The sequence below is a fragment of the Setaria italica genome, chromosome IV (genome assembly GCF_000263155.2).
Source record: "Setaria italica strain Yugu1 chromosome IV, Setaria_italica_v2.0, whole genome shotgun sequence".
Classification (NCBI taxonomy): Eukaryota; Viridiplantae; Streptophyta; class Magnoliopsida; order Poales; family Poaceae; genus Setaria; species Setaria italica.
The window spans coordinates 34,213,715-34,238,519 of NC_028453.1; the positions used below are offsets into that span (position 1 = coordinate 34,213,715).

General features: G+C 43.9%; 3 protein-coding genes across 4 annotated transcripts; 2 read left to right on the forward strand and 1 right to left on the reverse strand.

The window, feature by feature from the left end:
- Window positions 1-8,598: 8,598 nt before the first annotated feature.
- LOC101758787 (transcription factor GAMYB) lies at window positions 8,599-13,511 on the forward strand. The gene is made up of 4 exons (XM_004965877.3): window positions 8,599-8,752; window positions 8,923-9,441; window positions 11,998-12,820; window positions 12,896-13,511. The coding sequence occupies exons 2-4, from the start codon at window positions 9,004-9,006 to the stop codon at window positions 13,261-13,263; spliced, it is 1,629 nt and encodes a 542-aa protein (XP_004965934.1). The 5' UTR covers window positions 8,599-8,752; window positions 8,923-9,003; the 3' UTR covers window positions 13,264-13,511.
- A 140-nt stretch (window positions 13,512-13,651) lies between these two features.
- Window positions 13,652-16,090, reverse strand: LOC101759193. Of its 2 annotated transcripts, none has more exons than XM_012845665.2 (5): window positions 15,709-16,090; window positions 14,937-15,190; window positions 14,309-14,399; window positions 14,068-14,134; window positions 13,652-13,996 (listed from the first exon to the last, which is right to left on the reverse strand). In XM_012845665.2, exons 1-5 carry the CDS (start codon window positions 15,804-15,806, stop codon window positions 13,943-13,945), a joined length of 564 nt encoding a protein of 187 aa, XP_012701119.1. In that variant the 5' UTR covers window positions 15,807-16,090; the 3' UTR covers window positions 13,652-13,942. The 2 variants fall into 2 exon arrangements, with proteins under 2 accessions (XP_012701119.1, XP_004965939.1); XM_004965882.4 differs by having other exon boundaries at window positions 15,748-16,087.
- Window positions 16,091-22,303: 6,213 nt separating this feature from the next.
- On the forward strand, window positions 22,304-24,766 carry LOC101760699 (AP-1 complex subunit sigma-1). Its single transcript, XM_004965883.3, has 8 exons — window positions 22,304-22,465; window positions 22,616-22,655; window positions 22,829-22,915; window positions 23,379-23,470; window positions 23,580-23,688; window positions 23,774-23,809; window positions 23,940-24,026; window positions 24,428-24,766. Exons 2-8 carry the CDS (start codon window positions 22,653-22,655, stop codon window positions 24,497-24,499), a joined length of 486 nt encoding a protein of 161 aa, XP_004965940.1. The 5' UTR covers window positions 22,304-22,465; window positions 22,616-22,652; the 3' UTR covers window positions 24,500-24,766.
- Window positions 24,767-24,805: the final 39 nt, after the last annotated feature.

The following is a 24,805-nucleotide window of genomic DNA, read 5'->3' on the forward strand; positions in this document are numbered from 1 at the left end:
GTAAATCTAACGATTTATATTATTCTAAAGAATCCATATAAAATTAAAAAGTTGGTATTTCTTATCAAACTTGGATTCCATTGTTTTCTTAACGTAGAAAGGCCTACTACTAATTCCTACCGGAATTGAACTCCATCTTTCCATAAACATGATTCCAGTTAAGTGTAAAAAGTCTAAAGAAAGAAAAGATGCCATCATAAAACACGTCCGTCTCTGGTCATGCACAAAGGGGAAGTTCATGTCATCAAGACATGTCGTTTCTGAACAAAATAATGTTAGGCCGGTCAGGTGTCATGGCTGACTCTGATATAAATAGAACATTACTGCAATCGATACAAGTAATTTGGTTGCACAAATTTTTCAACAGAAAAGTATTTGCTCAGGGATTCGTCATTATCTTATTACAATAGTGTTAAAAAAAACCACCATGTTTAGCTGGTCTACAAATTTCCATTTTAATTAAAAAAAGAAAAAAGAATATAGATCGTTGGAATTTTGAGATGATATAACAGTCCACGTAATCCATAGAGTTCATATTGAGTGCAACTAACCAATATATATAAATTTGAAATATCTCAAAATAAGAAACATTAGAAGCTTATTTCTATATGGTACGAGAAGTATTAAAGCTAAAGAAAGCGTCCATGCAAAAATACAAATAATAAATAACTAAATCTATGTTAAAAACCAATGAGCAAATGATTTTCCAATTGCCCTTGATATTGGTAATCAGAATCCTTAAGTAAAATCTGTTTTGCATATAATTAATTAATATCTGAATTTCAAAATAAAAAATATTTTGGTATAAAAAGATAAATAATCAAATTCATTTATACTAATCGATACAAACAATGTAATAAAAAATATCCCACGGAGGATGAAATTTTACTAAATAAAAATACAACATTCTTTCTCCATTTGGAATTATAAGCTGGCGATGTGCCTCTTTGCTTTCGAAACTGCACGCCGAAAAAATGATCACGGTCCCACAACGAACAGAGCACGGTAGTGCCGCAGGACGTGGGGGATCAAAACTGCTGTGTGATTAAGATGATCGCATGACATCGGAGTGGCGTTCAAAGCGATGTCCGCCTTGATAATTAGTTGGCCCCACACCTGAACTTCGGAATCCTTGGCTAGGTGTAAGGCCAAGGGTTGTTGTCAGCGTCAACGGAACTAGGGTCCCCGCGCAGACATTTCAAGGAGAAACTTAGACTGCCACGCCGTGTGGAAGCATGGGACACAACAAAGAGCCACCTACCAATGGTCACGGGTCCTCGCACCTAGAGGCCCCATGGGTCCGGGCCACATAGCTCCTGAAGGTAAGAGGAGCCCACGGATGGCTCAAAATGTCATTCTCGAAACGACCTCAGGAGCCCGGCCGCCCCGGGATCGACATTGTAGTGTGTAGGGTAGGGGTGCGGGCATTGCCTTCGGCTTGAAGAAAAAGCGCTCGTGGAGCCGTGGGTGATAGGACTGACAGCTAGACTCAAGATGGGCAGGTCTAAGTGTAGCAGGCGCACCTTCCATGCAAGACATCAAGATTATGAGGAAGACCAGGATCGGCTGGTCTGAGGGAAGGATCGCCTAGCCCCTCGACCTGACAACACGATAGGCAAGGAGCGGTGTGGCCACGATAGCTGATCCCTCTCACTTGTCCTATCAAACTGCCAGGCACAACGCAAGAGATTTGAGGCATGTCCACATGGCCGACGGTAGGAGAGGGTCTCCCTCCTAAGAGATGTCAATGTGCATCAGGGGGTTACACGACAACACAAGGCAAGATCAAGGATTCATGCACCACGAATCCCAAGGCATGTAGCCTTGGGACTCTAGGGTGGGGGCAACCGACTTGTTGTGTTCAGAGTAAGATGGTTATAACCGTAGACAGCCTCGCCCGGTACAAAAGGAGGGGAGCATAACTCTCTTTGGACCCTAGAAAGAAACACCAGAGGAAAGTAACAACTCACTGGACAAAAGGTACACGCTCTTTTGCTGCCCGAACCAAAAACCCTCTCCCTTAACTCGCGTGCGCCATCCTTGCCATGGCCGAATCTCAAAAGAGGTGGTCCCATCGGACCCCGCTCTCGGTGCAAGACCACAATCAGTCACTATAGTAAAACGGCTCCTAGAGTCCATATTCTCTCGCCTAGATCACTCAAACAAGCTGGATAGGGATTCATCATCATCCTATTACATTTGTGTTAAAAGAAGCCACCACGTTTAAGAGGGTCTAAAAATATTCCCATGTTAGTTAGAAAATAAGAAAAGAATATAGACCATCGGATTTTATGATGATATAATGATCTAGAGTAATCCAAAGAGTTCATATAGAATACAACTAATCAATATATTTATAAATTTGGAATATTTATAAAAATAAAATTAGAAGCTAATTTTTATATGGTTGGGACGTACTAAAGCTAAATAAAGAATCCACGAAAAATACAGTGAGGTCAAATAATCAAATCCATTTAAACCAATCGATACAAAAAAATATAATAATATAAGATAATTTTATCATCATAACAAAAAAATTCACAATAAAAATATACATCGCCAATAAAAAATATAAAAACAAATTGTTCCTATGAAAAATGTAGAAAACTTTATGTTGCTTCGGTAAATACAAAAAAATATATTCCTATATAACGTATCTCTGTCCTGTTTAATTCATGTTCAAAAAGACATGCCACAAAATATGACAATAGAAAAATATGATAGTACACTGGTTTGCTGCAATGACATGACTAACACAACTTTATATATCCATTTATTTTAAAATAAAACATCTAAATATTAGTATTAACAAAAAACTAGCTACCCACACTATTTGCACGGGCCATCTTGCTAGTTATATATACATGATGTTTCTCAGGCTCATCAGCTCATCTTGCAAGTTGTCTCAGAAAGGCAGGCCATTGTTTAGTCTCCATCTTTCTTATTGGAGCGTATGACCAAATGGGTTTCCCCAGTGAGCTGAACCCATGGATATACACATATCGACACGACCGGTGAACCATCTGATGAGATCTTGTTTGTCCTCCGTTCCAAATTATAGATCGTGTTGATTTTTCTAGATTTATAGATATTATTATGCACCTAAACATACATCACTTATAAAAAAACTAAAACGAACTACAATTTCGAAGGAGGCAGCAGCAAATAAACAATGAAAGCTGATGCGTTTTCATCAGTTCCTCTGAGCTTTGTGCTCTGTGTACGTACTGATGACCTCGAAATGAGCTACGGTCTGCCTCGAAATGAGCTACGGTCTGCACTAAATGTCTTTGCATTCCGCTTACCTGATCAAGTGCAGCGATGGCAACCTGAACCAAGCTAAGTCTAGGGGTGGGTACCCTTAATAGGCCATGTTTAGTTACTCCCAACTTCCAACTTTGACACTATGCAAAAAGAAGATTCCCCATCACATCAAACTTGCGGTACATGCATGGAGTACTAAATGTAGATGAAATTAAAAACTAATTGCACAGTTTTGTTGTACTTTGCGAGACGAATCTTTTAAGCCTAATTAGTCAATATTTGGACAATAATTCACAAATACAAACGAAACGCTACAGTGTGCTACAGTGCTGTAACAGTAATTTGGCACCTCCCAAATTCCCCAACTAAACACGGCCATAGTTCGTTGGAGATCCATTTAGGGCACCAATTCTCGACCGCACCCTTGGCTAGCTAGGTCAGCTTTGGAAAAAATGGAAGTCAGGCAGATCGACAAAGTCCCTTCACTTTTGTCTTAGAAGAGTAGTCAGCTTCCTGATGATTTGTTAACCGATACAGCTACTGTTCACCACTAATGAAAACTGGAATATCCTGTGTGGGTGAAGAATTATTTTGACCGTTATGGTAGAACCGACACAATCAGTTATAGCAAAACACACAAAGTAATTGTTGTATTTAGTTGAGCTAAACCCATTTTAATTTAATTAAATCAATTAAAATTACAAGACTTACATTCAACAATAAGAAGTTAAAAGTGGTTAATTCCGTATAGGAAGTTGAGGAGATTCTAACCAACCTAATATGTGGACTTTGAGTGCATCGTTTGTGAAGTTTTAAAAGGATGTGCCACACACGCGTGTTCTCGCTCGCCTCGCCTTGCTGAGGCCTTGGCGTGGTGAGGCAAGGCGACTACATTGAACAGCTTGGACCCTTCATTGGTTCTTATTTTTGTTAGTGATAAATAGCAGTTTAAACATGAACACATCAACATGCATGCACATTTATTTTTGTTCGTGATAAATAGCGGTTTAAACATGAAGACGTCAACACACATGAATGCACATTTTGTGTTATCACGTGATCACTCATTCTAAATAGAGTAAATTTCACCAGCGGTCCTTAAACATATCTCGAGTTCTCATTCTGGTCCCAATACTTTCAAAATAAACATAATGATCCTTAAAAACTTGTCCCAATCTCTCATCCCGGTTCCGGTACTATCAAAATGCACATAACGATCCCTAAACTTGTCCCAACCTCTCACCCAAGTCTGTAAACTTGTCCCGAACTCGATCTCATCCAAGTCCATAAACTTATTCGCACAACCCAAGATAGCATGGTCTTTTGGTGCAAATTCAGAGACCTAAACAGCCTCTAATTAAGAAAGTTTGACTACCAAAGTTGTGGCTATCGTCGAGAGATTCGATTTGAACATATGGAAAGCATAATTTGGATTATGAAGCTAGGAGATATGGCCCCCGAAATACCTATTGCGCAGAGAAGTTCGAAATCAGATAGATTATCTTGCGACGCTATTTTGGGAACCTTAACTTCATTTTCAGGGAAATTAATGAGTACCAAAGTTGAAGATCTTTTCGTACTACACATTTTAGGCACTGGATTTGCCCTATTTGGAGTCCAGACGTGGGAGATATGACGTCGGGAAGGAAGGGCTGCGTAAAAAGAAATTCTGGGCGAGTCAGATTTTATGGAAATCTAGGTTGCTTAACTCTCAAGCAAGTAGCTCGTGCAAGGGAAGGTGGAGCATGCCTCAAGACTTCCCAAGGGTATAAATATGACCCCCTAGGCGCCCGCAAGGGAGAGGAATTCAGATTTGAAGCAGAAGAAGCTAAGGAACTTGAGGGACAACTATCTATAGAGAGTTGAGGGTTGTGCAGTTGTTCGAAGGCTAGCTTAGGCTAGGTTCTAGCCTGCGTGATCACCCTATGAGGAAAATCCACGCTAAAGTTCTGGAGTTAGGATTCACAAGTCACGGGTATGGCCTTGGTGGAGATCTTGTGATGAACAATCATTCATAGTAAAGTAATAGATTGGTTCCAATTCAATAGCGATCTATATGTCTCCTTTTATGATTTCTCCTGTTATGAGTTTGCTTATTCCAATCTATTTACGTAGTAGATTGCATAGGATGATCTTGTAGTCATGGTGACTAGAATTGCATGCCTGATCTATCATAACAGCTAGACATGTGGTTTATGTTCATGCCCTTAGATTGCTTGCGCTGATAGGCAGGATTGTGACAGGATCTGATGCTGTGTAAGGTGGGTGTTTTCGGGAGTCGGACCAGAGGTGGTGGTTTAAAGATGCTTTGAATGAGAACCATGTGTTTACTTGCCATCTAGCTAGAACTACAGCATATGCATAGTTTAGGCTTTGCTCTAGATGAGTTACCTCTTGTTCATATCTGTTCATGCTTCTTATCTATCCATGTCTATTCATGCCTATTCACAATCACTTTGCAACTCGAATCATGTTTCATGATGCTTAGTTAGTCTAGATTATGTGACCTTGTTTCCACGGATTGATAAACCTTGGGGGAATAATCTAAGGGAAAAACTATAACTGATCCATGTGCTTACGATTCAAACTGGCGTGATAACTGCTGTCAACATTTCCTCAGTCTACTTACTGCAAGTTGAGCTTCAGCGTGCTTGCTCAGTGCTGGTTGCTGAAAGCAAGGTGCTGCGCACAAAGTAACAAGTTGATCAATACAATCTAAGAAGAACGATGCTTGGATGATTTGAGTATTACCATTATCATGATAGAGGTTATATGAATTCATCCTGGCACTACAAATTAGGATTTTTCTGCAGCTCTATGTCATATACCATTGCTTTGTTGTGCTTTTAAGTGGTATGAATTGAAGACAAATTAACACTAATCAGACTGAATTTTTCTTTTCTTTATCATAGATTAGAAATCTTCTATTACTCATCACTAGAATTTTCAAAAAAGTATACTCCTGCTTGATGGCATGCTACTTTTCTAGATTTGAATTTTCTGTTCTATTTAATATACCTGCTTGCCAAATCCACATGCTCATCAGTTATCTTGTGATAAATTAAAAACCTGAATGTTTTGTCAGCCTAAATATGTTCTAATTTTTAGAAAATTTCAGTTTACCTGCTTGAGGGCATGCTACTTCTTTAGATTTTGTATTGTGCATATAAAATTGGATCTGGGGCAACATGCCTAGGAGCTATGAAGTTTCGGCCAACTACAGAATTGGAAGGCACATCCAAGGAAAGCATTCACATAGTTTGACAAGGTTAGAGAAGATTATTGGGAGCATTGGTTAATACACAGTTTTCAGATTTGTTACCAAATTTGGAAGACACGTCAAGCAAATGATGCAGATAGATTACAGGGTAATAAAAAAATTTAGACAGCATTCATTATCAAATCATTTCTAAATGTACAAGCCACATCAAAGGAGCAAACAGTATTGTGATGCTTGCACGGTTCTCCCTGTGAAACACAAAACAGGTAGCACCACAAAGTATTCAAAAAATGAAATGTGTCCTGACATTGTTAAGATGAATACAATAAACCAAGAATTACCATTACTCCTTACCTAAATTTATTATCAATAGTTGTGAATCATAAATAAGATAAAGAATTCAATACTGGACCGGCGATCCATTTGCATCACAGGCATACGTCCTGAACTAAGCTGGTCAGCTCCACAGTTGGCGCGGCAAGCGCGCCAACGTTTCTAGTTTACGACTAAATTGTTCCAACTCAAAAGTTACTCAAATATATTTAAGCGTTTTCATGTTCAGAAGATATTAACGTAAGAAGCGTAATGATATAGTCTAATTTGTAGGTTTGAAATATAGCTTTCCTTGCTTGCACTTAAACCGTGTGCCGCATGACCGGTCCACATGCGACTCATAATAGCCCCCGAACCTTTTATCGCTCAGGCTGACTACTACATCTACTTCCCCGTAGAATAGACCATCGTGTACCGTATGACCGGTCCACATTGGAGGCTCCTACCTGGCTTCCCTAGGCCAGCCAGATAGGGGGATGAATTAGAGACCCATTAAACCCACAACCACCTCCTTCTTCTTCCCCACCCCACCACTTCCTCTTCTTCCACAACAGCCCAGCGCCAGCCTTCTTCTTCCCCGGCCGTGACTCCCACCTTCCACCCCTTCGTCCAACGCCTCGACCGGCAGCTGCCGCGCCACCGCGCCATTAGCCCACCATCCGCCGCCGCCCCTGCCACCTCGCCCCTTCTAAACCGGCACATCTCGTCACTCCCACCACCAACCGAGATCTTGCCCTGCCCGACCAGCGGTGCTCCCGCGCTACCTCGCCTCCACCGCCGATCGTAGCGCCACCGTCGCCGGCCCCGACCTTCTCTAAGTCCGGTGGCCATTGGAGGGCCCTGGAAACCCTGAACCCTAACCCTAACTCCGCCACCCGCTGCCCACCACCGCCGGCCTCGACCACCGCCCGCGGCCGGCGGCGACCTCGCTGCTGAGCCGCCCAGCTTCCTCCACCAAGGCCCCAGCTTCAACCCACGCGGTGGCGTGCAACGAGAGAGAGGCGGGGGAGACGACGATGGAGATCGTACGGGCTCTGTTGGCCACACAAATCTCCAACACCAGAAGCTAATTAGCTTCCAGGCTTCCCAAAGGGGGCTCCTATCTATCTTGTGGAAGATAGATAGGGGTTGAAACTTCCAGCCCACCCAGCCATTATAACACACTGCAGCATAGCCCACCAAAGTCTATTTAACAACAAAAATATTTAATAAAAATATTGTCAATATTTTTTAAAAAAATTGGACCAACATTTTTCAAAAAAGTTAGACCAACATTTCTTGGAAAAAAAGTTGAACCAACGTTTCTTCGAAAAAGTTGAATCAACATTTATTCGAAAAAAATTGAGCCAAATATTTCTTTAGAAAAAGTTGAATCCAACATTTTTTTCAGCCTTCTTCTCCCGCTCCGGCGGTCGGCGGCGGTGCGGGGAGGCACGCCGGCCGGCTGCGGGGGCAGCGACGCAGGTAGGGGAGGGTGCAGGGGAAGGAGGTGAGGCTAGAGTTTGGGTGTGGCGATCCAACGGGTGTGAATGTTTGCACGAATCTCCAAATATTGGAAGCAGGAAGATGGGTAGGATTTCCGTTAGGTTTTCCGGTCCACATGCGACTCGTAAGTCGTAACATAGCCCACTAACTTTTTGCCTACATCCCGTTAAACGGGCCCAATTTGAAACAGGCCCATCCAAAGCGAACAGGAGCGCCCACACAAAAACGGCCCTTGCCCGGGTTGGACATTGGACTGCCTGGTCAGCACTCAGCGCACCTGCTATACTAGTCCAGCACCCCAGCCGCCGCCGCCGCTGCCAACCAGTTTCCAAACTCATCGCTCGCTCTCGCTCTCACCCTCTCCGCCGCGGCCTCCGCCGCGCGCCTCACCGCCACGGCCGCCCCACCCCACCGCGGCTGATCTGCTCCGACGACAGCCCGCTCTTCATGGTACCATTCCAGCCCCGAGTGTGATCCTTCCTCCCCCTTGTCCAGATTAGATTAGATTAGATTGGGTTTGCTTGGGTTGGAATTGCAATTACTGCAGATCGGGTTGGGCTCCCGGTTTTTCTTTTCCTCTGCTGATGGATTTGCTCTGTTCCTTGCTCGATTCCTCGCAGTAGATACAGCAATCCGGTCTCGCTTGCGGTGGAGAATCAGTTGCTGGGGCGTCCTGCGGCCGCGCGTCACGGCGCCGCAAAATGACGGTGAAGGTGGAGCAGGACCCCGCGCTGGAGCTGCCGCCCAACACTGAGGCCGGGGCCGGGGCGGAGTTCTCGCAGCCGCTGTCGTCCGGCAAGGAGGAGGAGGAGAACGACGACGATGAGGACGACGAGACCGACAGCGTGGGGTACGACGGAGCGGGGAACGGCGGCGGCGCGCCCCAGCTGAAGAAGGGGCCCTGGACGCCCGAGGAGGACAAGCGCCTCAAGGACTACGTCGAGGCGCACGGCGAGGGGAACTGGAACCAGGTGCAGCGGAACGCGGGGCTCAACCGCTGCGGCAAGAGCTGCCGCCTCCGCTGGGCCAACCACCTCAGGCCCGACCTCAAGAAGGGGCCCTTCGACGCGGAAGAGGTTGATAAGATCATCAAGTTCCACATGATGTGGGGGAACAAGTGGGCTAAGATGGCGTCCCATGTAAGTGCTGCGCCCTTGCTTTTTCGCTCGTCTCATACTAGTAATATTAGATTGGTTCATACTAGAAAGGATGGGAATGAGATTCTTGAGTGGACTTGTAACGATGAAAGTTTTATGCTGTTTTCACCAAATACTGCATGTATTTGCCACATGATAACATATTCAGGGATATATATGCCAGTAGTAAACATTTATGCTTCTCTCTTTCGCATCCTGAAGGTGATTTGTGCCGTTTAGTTCAATGGGCTTGGAAGACGACTTATTAGTATTACTGATTTGTTAATTATAAAATGGTGGCATTAAGGCCTGGATTGTAGTGAAGTATAATAATCTAATTAGTGTATTGCTCCATATAGAACTGCCAGAAACATTTTTTAATTCCTGTGCTCGTGAGATGGAATCCTTTCATTATTATGCTATGATGCTGTCTGCTGTCAATGAAATGAAGCTAGATGGACAAAAACATTTTTCAATGCCTCATGACATAGTCATGAGCAAATTTTTGCTTCACTATGACATAATTTTCTCTGTTACCTTATTACGTTACCTTCATTTTGAGCTCAGCTCCCTCCCCCACCACCACCACACACACACAAACCCTAGCAATAGAAGTCATGTTATGTTAATACATGCACCGATGATTCTTTTGATAGTTAATGCTGGGTTTCATCTCTTGCCTACCCCCAAGTTGCTTGGAATAAAAGGTTATCTCGTTGTATCCATTACTCCCTCAAGTTGGAAAAACACACATCGTCTCTGACAGTGTAGCAGAAATAAAGGAATGTCCATTCTTCCTGTCCACTGATCCTCACTCATCCCTACCAGAATATCACCTGCCACCACCTCCATTCTCTATGCCACACGCCACAGCACCATCAATTCCGGGCTCTGCCATCCACGTGCCTCTATCCATGCATTGCTGCCGCCCTCGCTGTGTTCTATGGCCACAATCCCATCAAATTCTGGCTTCGCTAGCCGGCGCCATTCAGGCACTGCCATCGCATGGTGCTCTTCTGCTGCATCCAGATCCAGGAGCTCTGTTGCTGCATGCTTGTGCTGAGATCCAAGAGGTACGCTGCCACACTGGGATCCAGAAGCTTGCTGCCGTGTGGGGATCCAGGAGCTCCACCACTGTCATGCCCAGTGTCCACCAATGAGCTCCAGGAGTTCAGCTGCCTCTAAGATGCTAACTTTTGTAGCTGTGCTTGATGAGATGGTTAGCATTCTCCTAATTCCTGATAGGCAATGGAGATTTGTGCGGGTAGAAGGGGGGGGGGGGTGGAGGCAGTGGCAAAAGTGGAAGTACCTGTCTCTTTTTTGCCAAAACATTACGTTTTTATGTACCTTTTGAATTAGCCTGTAGTGTCATGTTTTTCTAACTGGAAGGAGTGTTTTTCTGCTGCTCGGCTGCTCCTAGATGGCTTGATCAATTCGTATGTATTTTATTTCTGACACTTGTTGCCAAATTTGCTCTGCAATCGTTATCTCCAGCTTTGCATTTCTGCATATACGATGATGCATTGCTTGCTATTTATAAGTTCCTTTTCTTTTCCTGCACTAAACATTAATAGGCTTCTCAATGCTCCCATGTTCTCATATGCTTGAAAGCATGTGTAGTTAATATGTCTTTTAACACTTCAAGAATGGTTGTGTACTTGTCAGGTTGTTTTGATCTCTTTCCAGATATTACCCTACATAAACTTTATGATGTCAGTGTCATTGAGGCTGCAGTTGCTTTATTCAGGATGCCACACTTGCTGCTGATGTTCATCTAGCCTATAATAATTTTGATCATGGCGCAGTTCTGGTAGTTGTTTCCTTATGCTTGTCAGCAGCGAACGGGCCTCTAGCTGAGTTGGTTAGGTGGCTCTAGTAGCACTCCTTAGGTCCTAGGTTCGATTCCCTGTGGGAGCGAATTTCAGGCTGGGGTTAAAAAAATCCCCTCGTCTGTCCCATGCCAAAGCATAGGTCTAAGGCCTGGCCCAGGTTGTTGGTCATCTCACACGGGCTACGGTGCCGCTATGTAAGGGTGGGGCAGGGGTTCAGGGGTTTTCCCGGGGGCTGTCTTACCCCCCGCAGGTCCAGTTTTTTTTTTTATGCTTGTCAGCAGATAACTTGATATGCATGGACACACCTATTGGTTTTCTTGTTCTTCTAAGGGCATGACATAAGCCAAACAAAGAGCCACTGTTGGGTAAATATTCTAGTATGCATTAGTTGATGAGCATATGAAAGTGGCATTGTTGGTGTTGCATGTGGTAGTGGATGTTGAATTTTGTAATTAAACATGGACAATATTCACTTTATATCATTATGTGACTATATCATGACTAGTTGTGCAAAATAGATATTCATGTTACTTTTGACTGTTCATTGTCAAATTCTGATAAACTTCCAAGACCTTTCACTTGTGTTGTTTTTCTTGCAAATACACTTGTTAAAATTCTTTTTTTCATCTTCACACAGAGTGAACATCCCTTAAATTTGAAAAGTGTTTTCTTTTACTGATTCCATTTGGCCTTGTTGGACACTGAACTGGTATTGTGTTTCTTTCAGTTGCCTGGACGCACCGATAACGAAATTAAAAATTACTGGAATACTAGATTGAAGAGGCATCAGCGAGCTAATTTGCCTCTCTATCCAGAACATTTGTGTTCTCGGGTTCTGGATCAAGACATGAACCGTCACATTCCTGATGAGTCACGTGGCAAGAAACGATCAAACGAGTTAACGCAGGAAAAAGTTGTTGGTATGGATGATCTTGTGGGTGATCTTATGGTATTTCAGCACCTTGACTATGGTAAGGATCCAGTGGTTCCAACAAACCCTTTGAAGCGCCACGCGTCTACTGGTGATCTGTCATATGTGCAATCTCTTGACAAGGTGGAGAACTTTTATTCCAATGATTTGAACTATGTATTGACAAAGAGTCAGTCGGTGCCTCTTGGTAGTGCCACTGCCAATGGCTATCCAATATTTGATGGCAATCCCTCTACTTCTGGGACCATACACAGGTCCAAGAAGACAGGGCTCCCTTCATTCCAATGTTCCAGCTATGAATTTAGTAATAGCTGGTTGCTTCAATGCCCCACGGCTTCTCTTATTGAACAACAGCTTGACACCTGTATTCAATCTCCAGAGTCCATGTCTTCACAAAACACTGGTCTGCTGGGTGAAATTGTTAACAAGGGTGATGCACTAGATGACTGTACAAAGTCTGAAAGATTGTTTGAAACGGTGTTTCCTCCTCTTGGATACAATATAGTTTCACAATCAAATGCTTACCCTATGAGGCATCCTTCCTCTTCAGTCATTGGTGACTGTGAACCTGAGGCCTGTCTTTTCGATGAAATTCAAGCTTCAAACTCACCTTCGGCAGGTAAGTGTGCTTAACCTCTCCTGTCATTGTAAGATCGTTAATTGATTATGCAAGGCTTACTTTTCTTGTCTGCAGGTTCTGATGCTATTTTCGCTTACGGCAAATGTTATCCAGATGCTAGTTTTTCTGATGCTAGGATGCCTGGTACATCATTAGAAGCAGGTTTCTTAAATGATGATCCACTCTCGAAGGACCAGTCCTATCCCTACCTGTCAAGTTCACTTTTTGATGCGGATTCTTCTCAAGAGCCTAAGCTGTTAACTGATGCAGGCCAATGGCTTGATTCTTTCGCCTGGAAAAGCATGCCAGGTGCATGTAACATGCCTGACTTTCCAGGTCTCAGCAGTTCTCTATTGGGCAATCAGGGCTATGGCCAACACATATTAGAGGAACCAAAGAACGATCTTTTGCAACAACCACGATTGCCTACAGGGTTCAATTAAATGGAGATTTGTCCTGCTACAGTTTATTTGAAGGTCACACGAGTCTTAGGTTGTTAAATTTGTCTTAGGTTGTTAAATTTGTTCGGTAAAGACCTCGAGTGCTTGAACTTCAAATTCATTTGGTTTGGTGTGACGTGATGTTTGAACTATGTACAAGAACTACAGTGTTTGATTGTGTGGAGGACCTATTTCATTCTTTGATGTAAAGGGTTTTATTGAGACTAATGCTGAGTGTTTTACTTGCTGTCTTTAGCCTCACCCAGCTGGGTTTCGAATAGATGCGTTAGCCTGCCTTCATCAACCTGCTAGGTTGTAGCAGGCAATGGCTTCACAAAGTGGCCACGAATTTTGTATCTCTTACGTCAGTATTTTCACCTTGCATTGCACATACAAATGTCAATTTCCATGTTTTTATTCAGTCTCCAGGTTACACGAGTCAAGTTTATCTCTCCCAACATGTTTTCAATTGAAGCACCACGTACAATATCATCAAATGATCTCATTCGCTTGACGGGAATAATATATTACAATTGATTAATATAAGGATGCTGCCTTGTTTCATGATAAACTATCGAGCTCAGGAAATGTAATGCGTTCAAGAACCTAGAGCTTTTTGTGCATCTAAAGTTCTGAATACAATTAAGAGATTAATCTGAGTCAAACAATGAACTTCACTGGCCTAATCGTACAGGCCTTCTTGCTCCCAAGCGTCCACAAGCAAATCTACCATTTCCTGCAAATGTAAGTTGAGTTTAAGAACGTCCTGAAGGCAAACAAGCAATCAGTAAAAGAATGGGATCTTACACCAAGAGGTATTGGTTGGGAGAATGGCTTGTTGCTCCCTAGCAGACTCTCACATGTTGCGTTCCAACTGTACCACCAGCAAAAAGAAATAGAAATTGAGGAAATCTAATTTGTACTAGGAACATTTATGCATCTACTTCCAATAAAAATGCATTCGGTGACGATGTCTTTTAGTTCACGATATGGAACCTAAGAAAACAAGATATTTAAGGTGACAGCAGAAAGACACAAGATAGCCCACCTTAATTTTGGTTCTCGAAGCTGTTGAGATCGAGAGTGGCGTTTTTTGTTTCCAACCCACTGTTGTCTGGTCTGGTTCCAGAGCATGAGACCTGAAATATCATAGCAAGAGGATTCAAATAAGATGAAAATATATTAAATGGAAAACATTCACCATTTAGGAACAACAAACTGAGAAATGCTATAAAGGTATTTGCCAGATCATTGTAGTTGTGGATTTACAGAAAAGTGCAATTCAACAAAATAGAGGCTTTCACTAGTTTACATCACCAGCTTTCCACAAATCTATCTGCAGAATCATCTCATGCTAACTTTTTAGACTGATAAAAGAACTAAACATAAAACAAAGACTTTGTTTTCCAATACTACCTCCATATCAAAATGTTTTTATGTTGATAGTTCATTTTGAACTAACCGATGACAAATATTTTGATATTGATGTAGTAATTTGTAGCTTTTACAGAGAACTCAGAGCCATTAGCCTTATATTCACTAGATGTTGAAACTCAATTTCCATTCACATGAAAGATGAAAATCAAATAATAAACTGGAGACTCAGCATCATTTTGACAGATGACACTAACACGGTGGACGTATAAGGCAAGCAAGAAATACAATGATAAATTTACCTTGATTTACAAACTCATTTGGATTGCTGCTACTTCCTGCACCATGCTGATCGCTGGACTGCGCGACCGTGCTGATCGAAGACATGCTCCTCTGCGATTGGATCCCGCTGTTCTCCACCTCATGAGCGCTCGTGCTCCAAAAGTCCTCCGACAAGCTAGCCTTCCTCACAGAGCGCCCCTGGATCCTCAACCGCTTGGAAGGCTCGTCGACGGCAGTTATAGGAGTTGGCTTAGCACAGCAACCAAAGCAACCTCTGCTCTGTAGCAAACCAGGATTGGCCAGTAAACGATTAGCACCGGATATCCAAGAGCCAAGATAAGCTACGCTGACTGTATCTTGTATGACAAAAGAGGAAAAGACTAAAATCATGACCATTTGTGACCCAATACACGATTTTGCAGTGAGCTACAAAAAATTACTCTGTGAACTCAGCAGGCAAAGACTGAATATTTTTCCAGAGGACTAGTTCCAAAGTCAGACTAGAAGGGGCATCTCTGATGACGGAAACAGGCCAGGCAGATTAAACAAGAGCAAAGATACCATCAGCTAATACGACGGAATCAGCGAGCTCGACTGGAAAGGTGAGAAATGGAAAAAAATCAGACCAGCCTACCAATCAGAATCACGCAAGACTGACAAATATAAATACAGCACCAGGCCACCAGCTCAACAATCTGAATCGGGGGGCAACAAGCATACAGGGGGTGCCCCGAACCGGAGCAGAGAACTTCGCATCGCATCCGGGGATCGTGACTACACGGCGACACGTACTGAAGAATCACGAGGGAGGGAGCGGGGGGGCGCACGCACCCCATGCAAGCGACGAGGCGGCGCACCCAGGTGGCGAGGGACCTGCAGCTCAGCAGCATAGCATCCGGGCGCCGGGGGGCCGCTGCCGCGTCGGAGGAGGCCGGCGGTGTCGCAAACCCTAGCCCCCCACCTACGGCGGGGAGGGGGAGGGGAAGGCCCGGAAGGGCGAGGGGCGGGAGGAATCGGAATGGGATTCCGCCGTGGGCGTGGTTGTCGGGCCGGGATTGGGGGAGGGGATTAGGAATCTAGGCGGGGGGATTCAGTTGAGGAGGAGGCCACATGATGCGGTGGTGGGCGGGGAGTGGACACGGCGAGCCACCTCGCTTTGACGACGCTTTTGGACGGGGGTTTTCGAAATTTCCGCACCTTTCGCTTCGCGTCCCCATAAGAGCAAGCAGGCCCAACGCTACACCCAGCAGCCACATCACACCAGTCAATTGCCTCGCAGCATGTCAGAGGAGGTAACCAGGGTTTCATCTGGCAAAAGGTTGAGGCCACCCACCTCTCTCTCTCGCGCATCTTCTTTTTCTTGCTGTGGCAGAGGCAACAGAGAGCTTGCATTGTGAAAATAAGGGGGTGTCACATCAGATGTTCGGATGCTAGTTAGGAGGACTAAACATGAGCTAATTATAAAACTAATTGCAGAACCATGTGCTAATTTGAATCTATTAAGCCTAATTAATCCATCATTAGCAAATGGTTACTGTAGCACCACATGTCAAATCATGGACTAATTAGGGTTAATAGATTCGTCTCGTGAATTAGACTCCATTTGTGCAATTAGTTTTGTAATTAGCCTATGTTTAATACTCCTAATTAGCATCAAACATCCGATGTGACAGGTGCTAAACTTTAGCACAGGGTATCCAAACACCCCCTAAATAGCCTCGGATCTATCAACCTACGTGGCCTCTTTCTTTTGTTTGAGGCTAATACCTCTAGTAGCCCGCGTTGGGTTTGCCCTAAAACTCCATCATTCCTCCGCTCCGCTTTATGCCACTGGTATATTTTTCTTATTTTATAAGGATGATAGTGCAGAAAGATGGGCTTGACGTAGTACCACTGTAGCAGAGACTCTTCGCTTAGGATCTGGAGGTACTCATAATTTAAAATAATTTTGCAAGGGATAGGTCTAGCCCTGTTCATGGTTCGGTCTCAAACCCAACTAAACCGTGGAACGGTCTCAAACCCATCTAAACCGTGGAACGGGACCAAAAGAAACCACTTGAGGCGCGTACGTACAGGTTAGGCAGGACCAGTTCTAAACCAGCTAACCCGTAGTTAGCAACATGATGTCTGCTGATGGAAGGGGCTCGTCGGCCTATACCACTAGCCCGAGCACCACCAGCTGTATCTGACCTCGGTGGGCAGCTCGCCATCGTGCGGGTGCTACCGACGGTGAGAGAGGCTCGACCTCGTCCGCAGCTTTCCCAATCCGCCTACAATCTTTCACTCCGCGACATCGTCGAGCACCCGGCATCCCTTCACATCCCCTACCGCAACAATCGAACACCGCCGGACAGCACAACGACATCGCTGCCGCCATACAGAATGACGAGCTCTGTAGCGCCAAGAAGGACTCGGCAATGGACACACAAGTCCAGGATGGCAAGAAGCAGAGAACGGTGATACGAAGCAGCATAGCCGGAGCCTGGAGCGGAGCGTGAACCTGGATACCAGCCAGCTCATCGAGCTCTTCCTCCCGCTTTCTCTGCCTGCGGCTGGTGACAACTCATTCACAGCGCGGCTAACCGGTGAAACCCGTGCAAACCGCGGTTTCCAAACTGCTCGACTTGGCTGTCTACCGGCATGGCTTGGTTTGGTTAAAAAAACCCGTGGAAACCGTATTTGTACAGGCCTACCTAGATCCCAAGTGAACCACAGAAAAAAAAATACAAGTGAGAACTCGAAAGCACTGTTTTGCGCCAACTTACCTAAACCTTACACAACCTTACACACATTCATTCATACTAGTAACATCAATCATGATTAAAGTTGTTTTGGATATCAATATGGTCGAGAAACTTTGACTAGCATTCTTTATGAATATAATTGAAAGGAAAAAGCATTGTTAAAGTAATTTCCATAATAATCTACTAACTTCAATCTTTACCAATCTCTAAAACCTTTTAGGTATTTATGGTTAAAGTAAAAAAAATGGCTAGTAAAAATAAGGAAAACCCTTGTATGTTTAGTGCCATAGAATAGAATGTCCTAAGAGGGAATGAGGCCGAACCTTATGTATATGCATCAACACGCACTTTAGTCCGAACAAAAGAAGAAAGTGCATATGATATTAATTTCTAGAAATCCTAGGTTTAGTCAGATTCTCGATCGCTTGAATTAGGATGATGGAGGATAATTTCTGAGAGTGGTCGAATTTCCTTCTCATTTTGTGGAGTTGTTCGACACAGCTTGTTGGTACATTTAGCAGTATGACGATGGAGGATAACCAAGTTTATATCCGACTAAACTGCCAGCGTAACAAGCTAGTGACAGTCACGTAGCTAGTGGTATGATTTAAAACATGCAGTCCTCACCTGTAGACTATAAAACATGTAGTCCTCACCTGTAGTGGAACCGTGCAGCCACACAGCAAGTTTGAATTGAACTTTGAAAGCCTACCGCTGCTACGGAATTTGCTGGGTCTTCTCTTTTTCTCGCTTTGGAGATGATTACCGGACCCTTACTTTCACCAACAATTACGCAATTAGCGAGGATAGAGAAGAAGTAGCTTTGCAGGTGCCTCCATGCACACTGCTGGGGAATGCGCTTTCAGTACCGAGTCCCCTTTAGTACCGATTGTGCAACCGGTATTACTATTTCGGTTCTAAGAGGACCTTTAGTACCGAGTCAAATAACCGATACTAAAGAGGTGTATTACAAAATAAAAAAAATCCGCCGACCGGAGCCCCGGTCGCACCTGAGCCCCGCACCGAAGAGAGAGAAAGAGAGGGAGGGAGGCGGCGTACTTATGCTGCTCAGCCATCGCCGCTCCTCAACCCGTCGGTTGCTGTTGCTGCCGGATCTGAGGGAGAGGTGGCCGCTACTCCAAGATCCACACGTTCCTTGCTCCGTCACGCCCGCCAACGCTCCGCTGTCGCGCCCTCCCACCGGAGCTCCACCGCTCCTTGCCCCGCCACCGCTCCTTGCTCCGCCACACCCTGCCAACGCTCCACCACATCGTCGTGCCCTCCCTTCTTGCCTTTGCCACTCCTTGCCCCATCGCTGCTCCTCGCCACATGTAAAAGGTGAGGGGCGAGCGGAGGGGGAGGAGAGGGGCGGCGACGGGAGGGGCGGCGATGGGATCTGTGTGGGGGAGAGAGGGAGGGGATTCAACTGGGGAGAGAGAGAGGATTCAACGGGAAGAAGAAGAGAGAGAGGCGTGGGTGAGAAGATGAGGGGGATGAGCGGATAAGTGTGTGTGGGGGGGGGGTGAACATGGTGAGAGAGAGAAGGGGGCTGACGCGTAAGGGGAGGTTGCGATTTAGTACCGGGTGAAGCCTCCACCCGGTACTAAAGGCCCTTAGGCACATTAGTACCGGTTGGAGGCTTCAACTGGTACTAATGGGTGACCTTTAGTACCGGTTGAAGCCTCCACCCAGTACTAGGGTCACAAGGGTTCCTTGGGGGCTAGCCGTTAGGTCCGGTACTAATGCTCACATTAGTACCGGGTCATAATGCTCACATTATTATAGGTCAAAACGCAACCAGTACTGAGCCTCGGGATGAATGCTGAGTTTTCTAACCGTGATATAAAAGGAGAATTTGACGCGTGTCTGTAAGGGAATTAAAGATTTGGAGGGAAAAAATGGCCTCTTTTTGGGTGACCAAGGCCTACCTGCCATGTCGCCATCCATCATGTTGGTGACACATGATTTTGGTTGTGTGTGGTGGAGTGGGTAATCAGTGCCAATGATGTATGATTGTCCTTGTAAGCTCCTTTCACTGCTTTTTCCTGCTGTTAAACCTTTTTCAAAGTTGTGCAAGAATGATGAAAAGGTAGCCAGCTCATTAGTGAAAACTCACTAATACCCCACCTTCTTTATTCACCCTTTTCTCCTTTTTTTTGTGTGAGAGAGAAGGGTGGGTTAATGAATTTAAAGCTCTATTACAATGATGAACTTGTACGGGTGCACATTTTTTTTGGATTAAGGAAGAGCGCCTCAGAACGTGGAAGACACTGCTGAAAGTCAGCATTCTGCTACACATAGGCCCAGTTTATTCATAATTTTATGAGAATTCTAGGCACCAAAGACCAAACGAGGGTGTGTGGCTTCAAATCCCACTTTTCATTCGGACATGTTTTTTGAGCTCCCTTTTTTTTTTCCGTAGACTTCGTTAAAATGATGATGAAATGGCCTTTGTTAGGCCGTGTTTTGGGCCCAAATTGTAAATGGTCAAACCTCGTTCTGCTGGACCGTATCGTGTTTTACAAATTGGGCTAAATTCGCCACTTCCCAAAATTCTCTTGTATTCTTCTTTTTTCCTTAACCTTTTCTCCATATGTAATTCTCTACTAAACTGTGGCCTTGTTTGAGCCATGACGACTCAAAAGTTTACGTTCTCCTAGAAAATACTATAAAATATAGTCCTAAGAAACACAAATGTTTAAATAGATGCAAAATAGATGCACGGTTAAAGAGAAAAATGACTGGAAGCTTTGAAGGAAAAAAAGGATGACCTTACTTGTTGGTTTGTTGCTGCCTTTTGAGAGCGCCTATTCACGAGATTAATAGTATTAGTGGAAGAAAGTAGCAGTAGATATAACTTGGAAAACATACCAAACCAAAAGGGATCTAATGGCGGCAATAACAGATTTTGATACAGTAATGCGTAAGAAATCAGAGGTTTGAGATGAAGGTAAGAGCACGACATAAGAAAACGAATTGTGTTCTTCGAGCACAGATACAAGTAGTATTTTCTTAAAACATTGACCATTGATAACTATATAAAGAGTTAGTATAAGCTTGATGCTGCTAGATTCATAATGGAAAATGACTGCATAGTATGTTTTCTATTAAAATATTCTGTTTATAGAAATTACTAGTCAAAGTTTTAAGGCAAAATTGGTTCCATGACATCGAAAGAAGGCAGTTTTAGAGATATACCAGGGAACTGAAGTGGCACAATTTAAATCTCTCCGTTTAGAAATTTCCGTCGTCTTCCCCGTCACATCGTTTCGTTCTGCGGTTCTGCCTGCTGCTGTCTTCCCCTCCGCTTCACTGCTACAGCACGCCAGCACGCCCCTCGTAAGCTCGCATGCCGCCGAGACCGAGTCGTCTCAGTCAAGCTCCGAAGCAAGCGCGCGTGCGACAAGCAGGCAGGCGTCCAAGAGCGAACAGGCCGTCAAAATCGAGCGTTCCAATAACCAAATCAAACAACCAGCCACAAAAATCGATTTGCAAATCCACCAATCCGAGCACCCAATCAGTAAAACCGAACCGCGATGCACCAAATCGAGCATTCCAATATACAGGTTTCTTTTTTTTTTTTTTGATGAAACCAATATACAGGTTTCTGGAGAAAGCCTTTGCAGCTCTGAACCTCACGGGAGTTAAGGCATCTCTCGCTATGATTTGTGCAGATGGAGAGAGGAAAAAGGAAAGGGGGAGGGAGGCAAGAATCAAGAATCCCAAAGGACTGAGGAGAAATTTGATTGAATCGTTCTTAGCCTTTGCATTCAAGTTTTGGTGGTCGGGACAATCGGAGGTAGCCACTAGCCCAGGGGCTAAGAGACTGTCGCGCACGACGGCACGAGGAGGCCTCGGCAAGAAATCGCCGCCTTGCCGCAGATATGCACCGAACCGAACGTACGAAACAGCGGGCTACGGCTAGGTTATAACAGTTGATGCTAGCTGCTATTACAACAGTGTTATACTAATTAGCGTGCTATAGCGGAGCTATAATGGTTGAGCACAGTTCTACATTAAATTCCATAGCCCGCTATTTTGTACATTATTTGTGAGAAAAAAAAGAGAAAGAAATAAAGGAAATGTACATGAGGATGACATGCTCAGGCGTTAGTGACTGTGACTCGGCGAAGAGAGGGACGACGATGAAGATGGGGCAGCGTGGACGGAAAACGTGATGGAGTGCTAAATTTATAAAGTGTAATCTTTGGATGGTATTAAAGTGTACCATCTCTAAAACAGTTTCTATCAGAAAACCAATTTTTTCAGTCTTAAACTGAACATTTTTTCCATGAAGATGTTGAATATTTTCGTGCGAAGCTATATATTTTCTTAAAAAACTTTATATTTTATTATATAGTTGGTTATATTTCTATAATATCTTATATTTTAAGCTGAAATACTCTTTGTTCAAAGTTGAAACTTGAAACTTCGAACATCCTTTTACTGAACAACGAACCCGTATGAACCTTATCAGTTGAGCTACGCTTAGTTCACGTGTCCATTAAAATTGTTGACCTAGATAAAATACGATGAGACAGTTTTTAAAAAAAATATGTTGAAGTTTAAATAAATGTAATAAATTAATTACAAAGATTATACAATGAAAAGAGAAGAAAAAAATAGGGAAAAAAAACTGCCACTGGCTAGTCTGCTCGTATCCGCAGGCCATTTGCTTCCCCGCTGCAGGGATCGCCGATCTAGATCTCCCGTTCACCGCCCCTCCCTCTCCCTCTCTCGTGGCTTCATTCCTGTCGGCGCCGCCCTCCTCGTCAGGCCCTTCGCCGGCGACGAGCATCCACCAGGTACGCCCCCTTCCGTTCCGTTCGCTTCCCTCCCCGCTGCGCGAAACCGAGCACCCCAAACCCTATTGTAAGCAACCTGTATCCGGATCTGACCCAATTACGTGCGCATGTTACCCACTAATTTCGACCATTCGCCCCCTGGCTGCGCAGGATCCAGAGCGTGCTACGACCTCTCCTGCCATCCGCCATGGTAAGATCCGCCCCTTTCCCCCTGTAATTTTGTGATCCGTGTCTTTGCGTTTATGCCGGACGCGGTGTTCGTACGGGTTCCTGTAGTCCTGTAGTAGACGGTTATGAGCTAGCACTGGATCTTGTTTGTGTAGAAGCTAGCTTAAATATGTCGATTCCTTTGCGTTTTTTCAGATTAATTTCGTGCTCCTGATCAGCCGCCAGGGCAAGGTTAGGCTCACCAAGTGGTATTCGCCATACACCCAGAAGGAGAGGACCAAGGTCAGTGTCCTACGTTACTCTCTGTGTGATAACTCGAGTAATTCAATTCCAGTTGCTGTGCTCTGTGTTCATTACTAGCAGTGGATGCTAATTTCTGCAAACGTTAAGACTATGCATGCCAATTAGTATAATGTATGTGTTAAGATTTTGCAACCATGACTAGTTTGTACAAATCATATGCTAGGCGTTTTGTAATGAAAAGTTTGATGTTCTTATGGTACGCATGTGAGTTGTCAACTTGTAAGCTATATTTTTTATCCAGCATCTGTGTTTCCATGGAGGCTATGATGGATGGTTCCTGTTATGTAAACTTGAACATGTATTCATTCATGGTGTTTTTCTGCCTCGTCGTATTATCTTACATTTAGTTATCTGAATAAGCAGTATCCATTAAATATATTTTGTTAGTGAGGCGCATTTTGCTGGATGTTTATTTCTTAAGTTTGCTTGTCATGTTCTAAAGGTTATTCGTGAGCTCAGTGGACTCATTATTACACGAGGGCCCAAACTCTGCAACTTTGTCGAGTGGAGAGGTTACAAAGTCGTATACAGGAGGTATGGCTCAGCAATGCTATTGAGTTCTACCTTTTGTTTCATAGGTTATGTTGCTTTTGCAATATATGCTTACTAGCTATTGATGTCGCTTTATAACTATGGTGGCCAGGTATGCCAGCCTGTATTTCTGCATGTGCATTGATGCTGATGACAATGAGCTCGAAGTCCTTGAAATCATCCACCATTTCGTTGAGATACTCGACCGCTATTTTGGCAGTGTGAGTGCTTCAGTATTCTTTCACATAAATAAGGATTCATGTTTTCATGTCATTTTTTGACTGTTTTCTCTTTTAACTTCTTTAGGTATGTGAACTGGATTTGATATTCAACTTCCACAAGGTAATCTCTAATGCTTATTGACACTGAGGATCTGGGATTGAACTTAGTGGTTGGCAACTTCGTGCTAGCTTCTTATCATGCTTATGGGTTTGTAGTCATGTTCATCAGTGCAGATTTCCCATTTATGCAGGCCTACTACATACTGGATGAAATTCTCATAGCTGGTGAGCTTCAAGAATCTAGCAAGAAGAATGTTGCAAGACTTATTGCTGCACAGGTTTGCATCCTGACATTTGGCCAACTTATCATTTTCTATTTCCTTGAAAATCCGCTATTCGTCATGATTAATTTGGAGTGTACATTGTGTGGTACGAGATTTTGTTTGTTTGTTGTCTTGACTGCACTTCAGTTCTTTTACCCTGTGATTCAGTAGATGTTAAATAGTATCCGAAGACCTCTGCTGTGCCAACTGAGTTCCCTAGCCTTCTGTTTCCATTTATTGATGTAAAACTTGTGCATGGATTTAGTCACAAAACCTGTTTCATTCCCTATGGCACGCACATATCCAGGACTGTGGTTAGGCACAGATAGAATGCTATACTTTATGAATTAACTGCTATTAGAAGCGCATGATCTTTTTATCCTAACAAACTTCTTCCTGAAATCTGAATTGTGCAGGATTCGCTAGTTGAGGCTGCCAAAGAGGAAGCCAGCTCCATAAGTAACATCATTGCTCAGGCTACAAAATAAATTCTACACCAATCTAATGCCTTCCCCTTTGCTCTATCGTGTCGTTGTACTTGCACAAGTAAATGTAATGCACTGGACTGCTCCGTCATGTGTTCTGTTTATTTTTTTCTAAGGAATACGGCTCCCCAGACTCCAGATCAATTAGAATGAGGGTGACATGACTACATTGTATGTGTACCTTTGCAAGTAAAATTGGCATATTCCTGATTGCTCAGGCATAGTTGTAAATTCATTATTTTATGAGTGAATTGCGTTTTCTTGATCTCATTGATTGTTTATGATGTACTGCAATGTCTGAAAACCAGT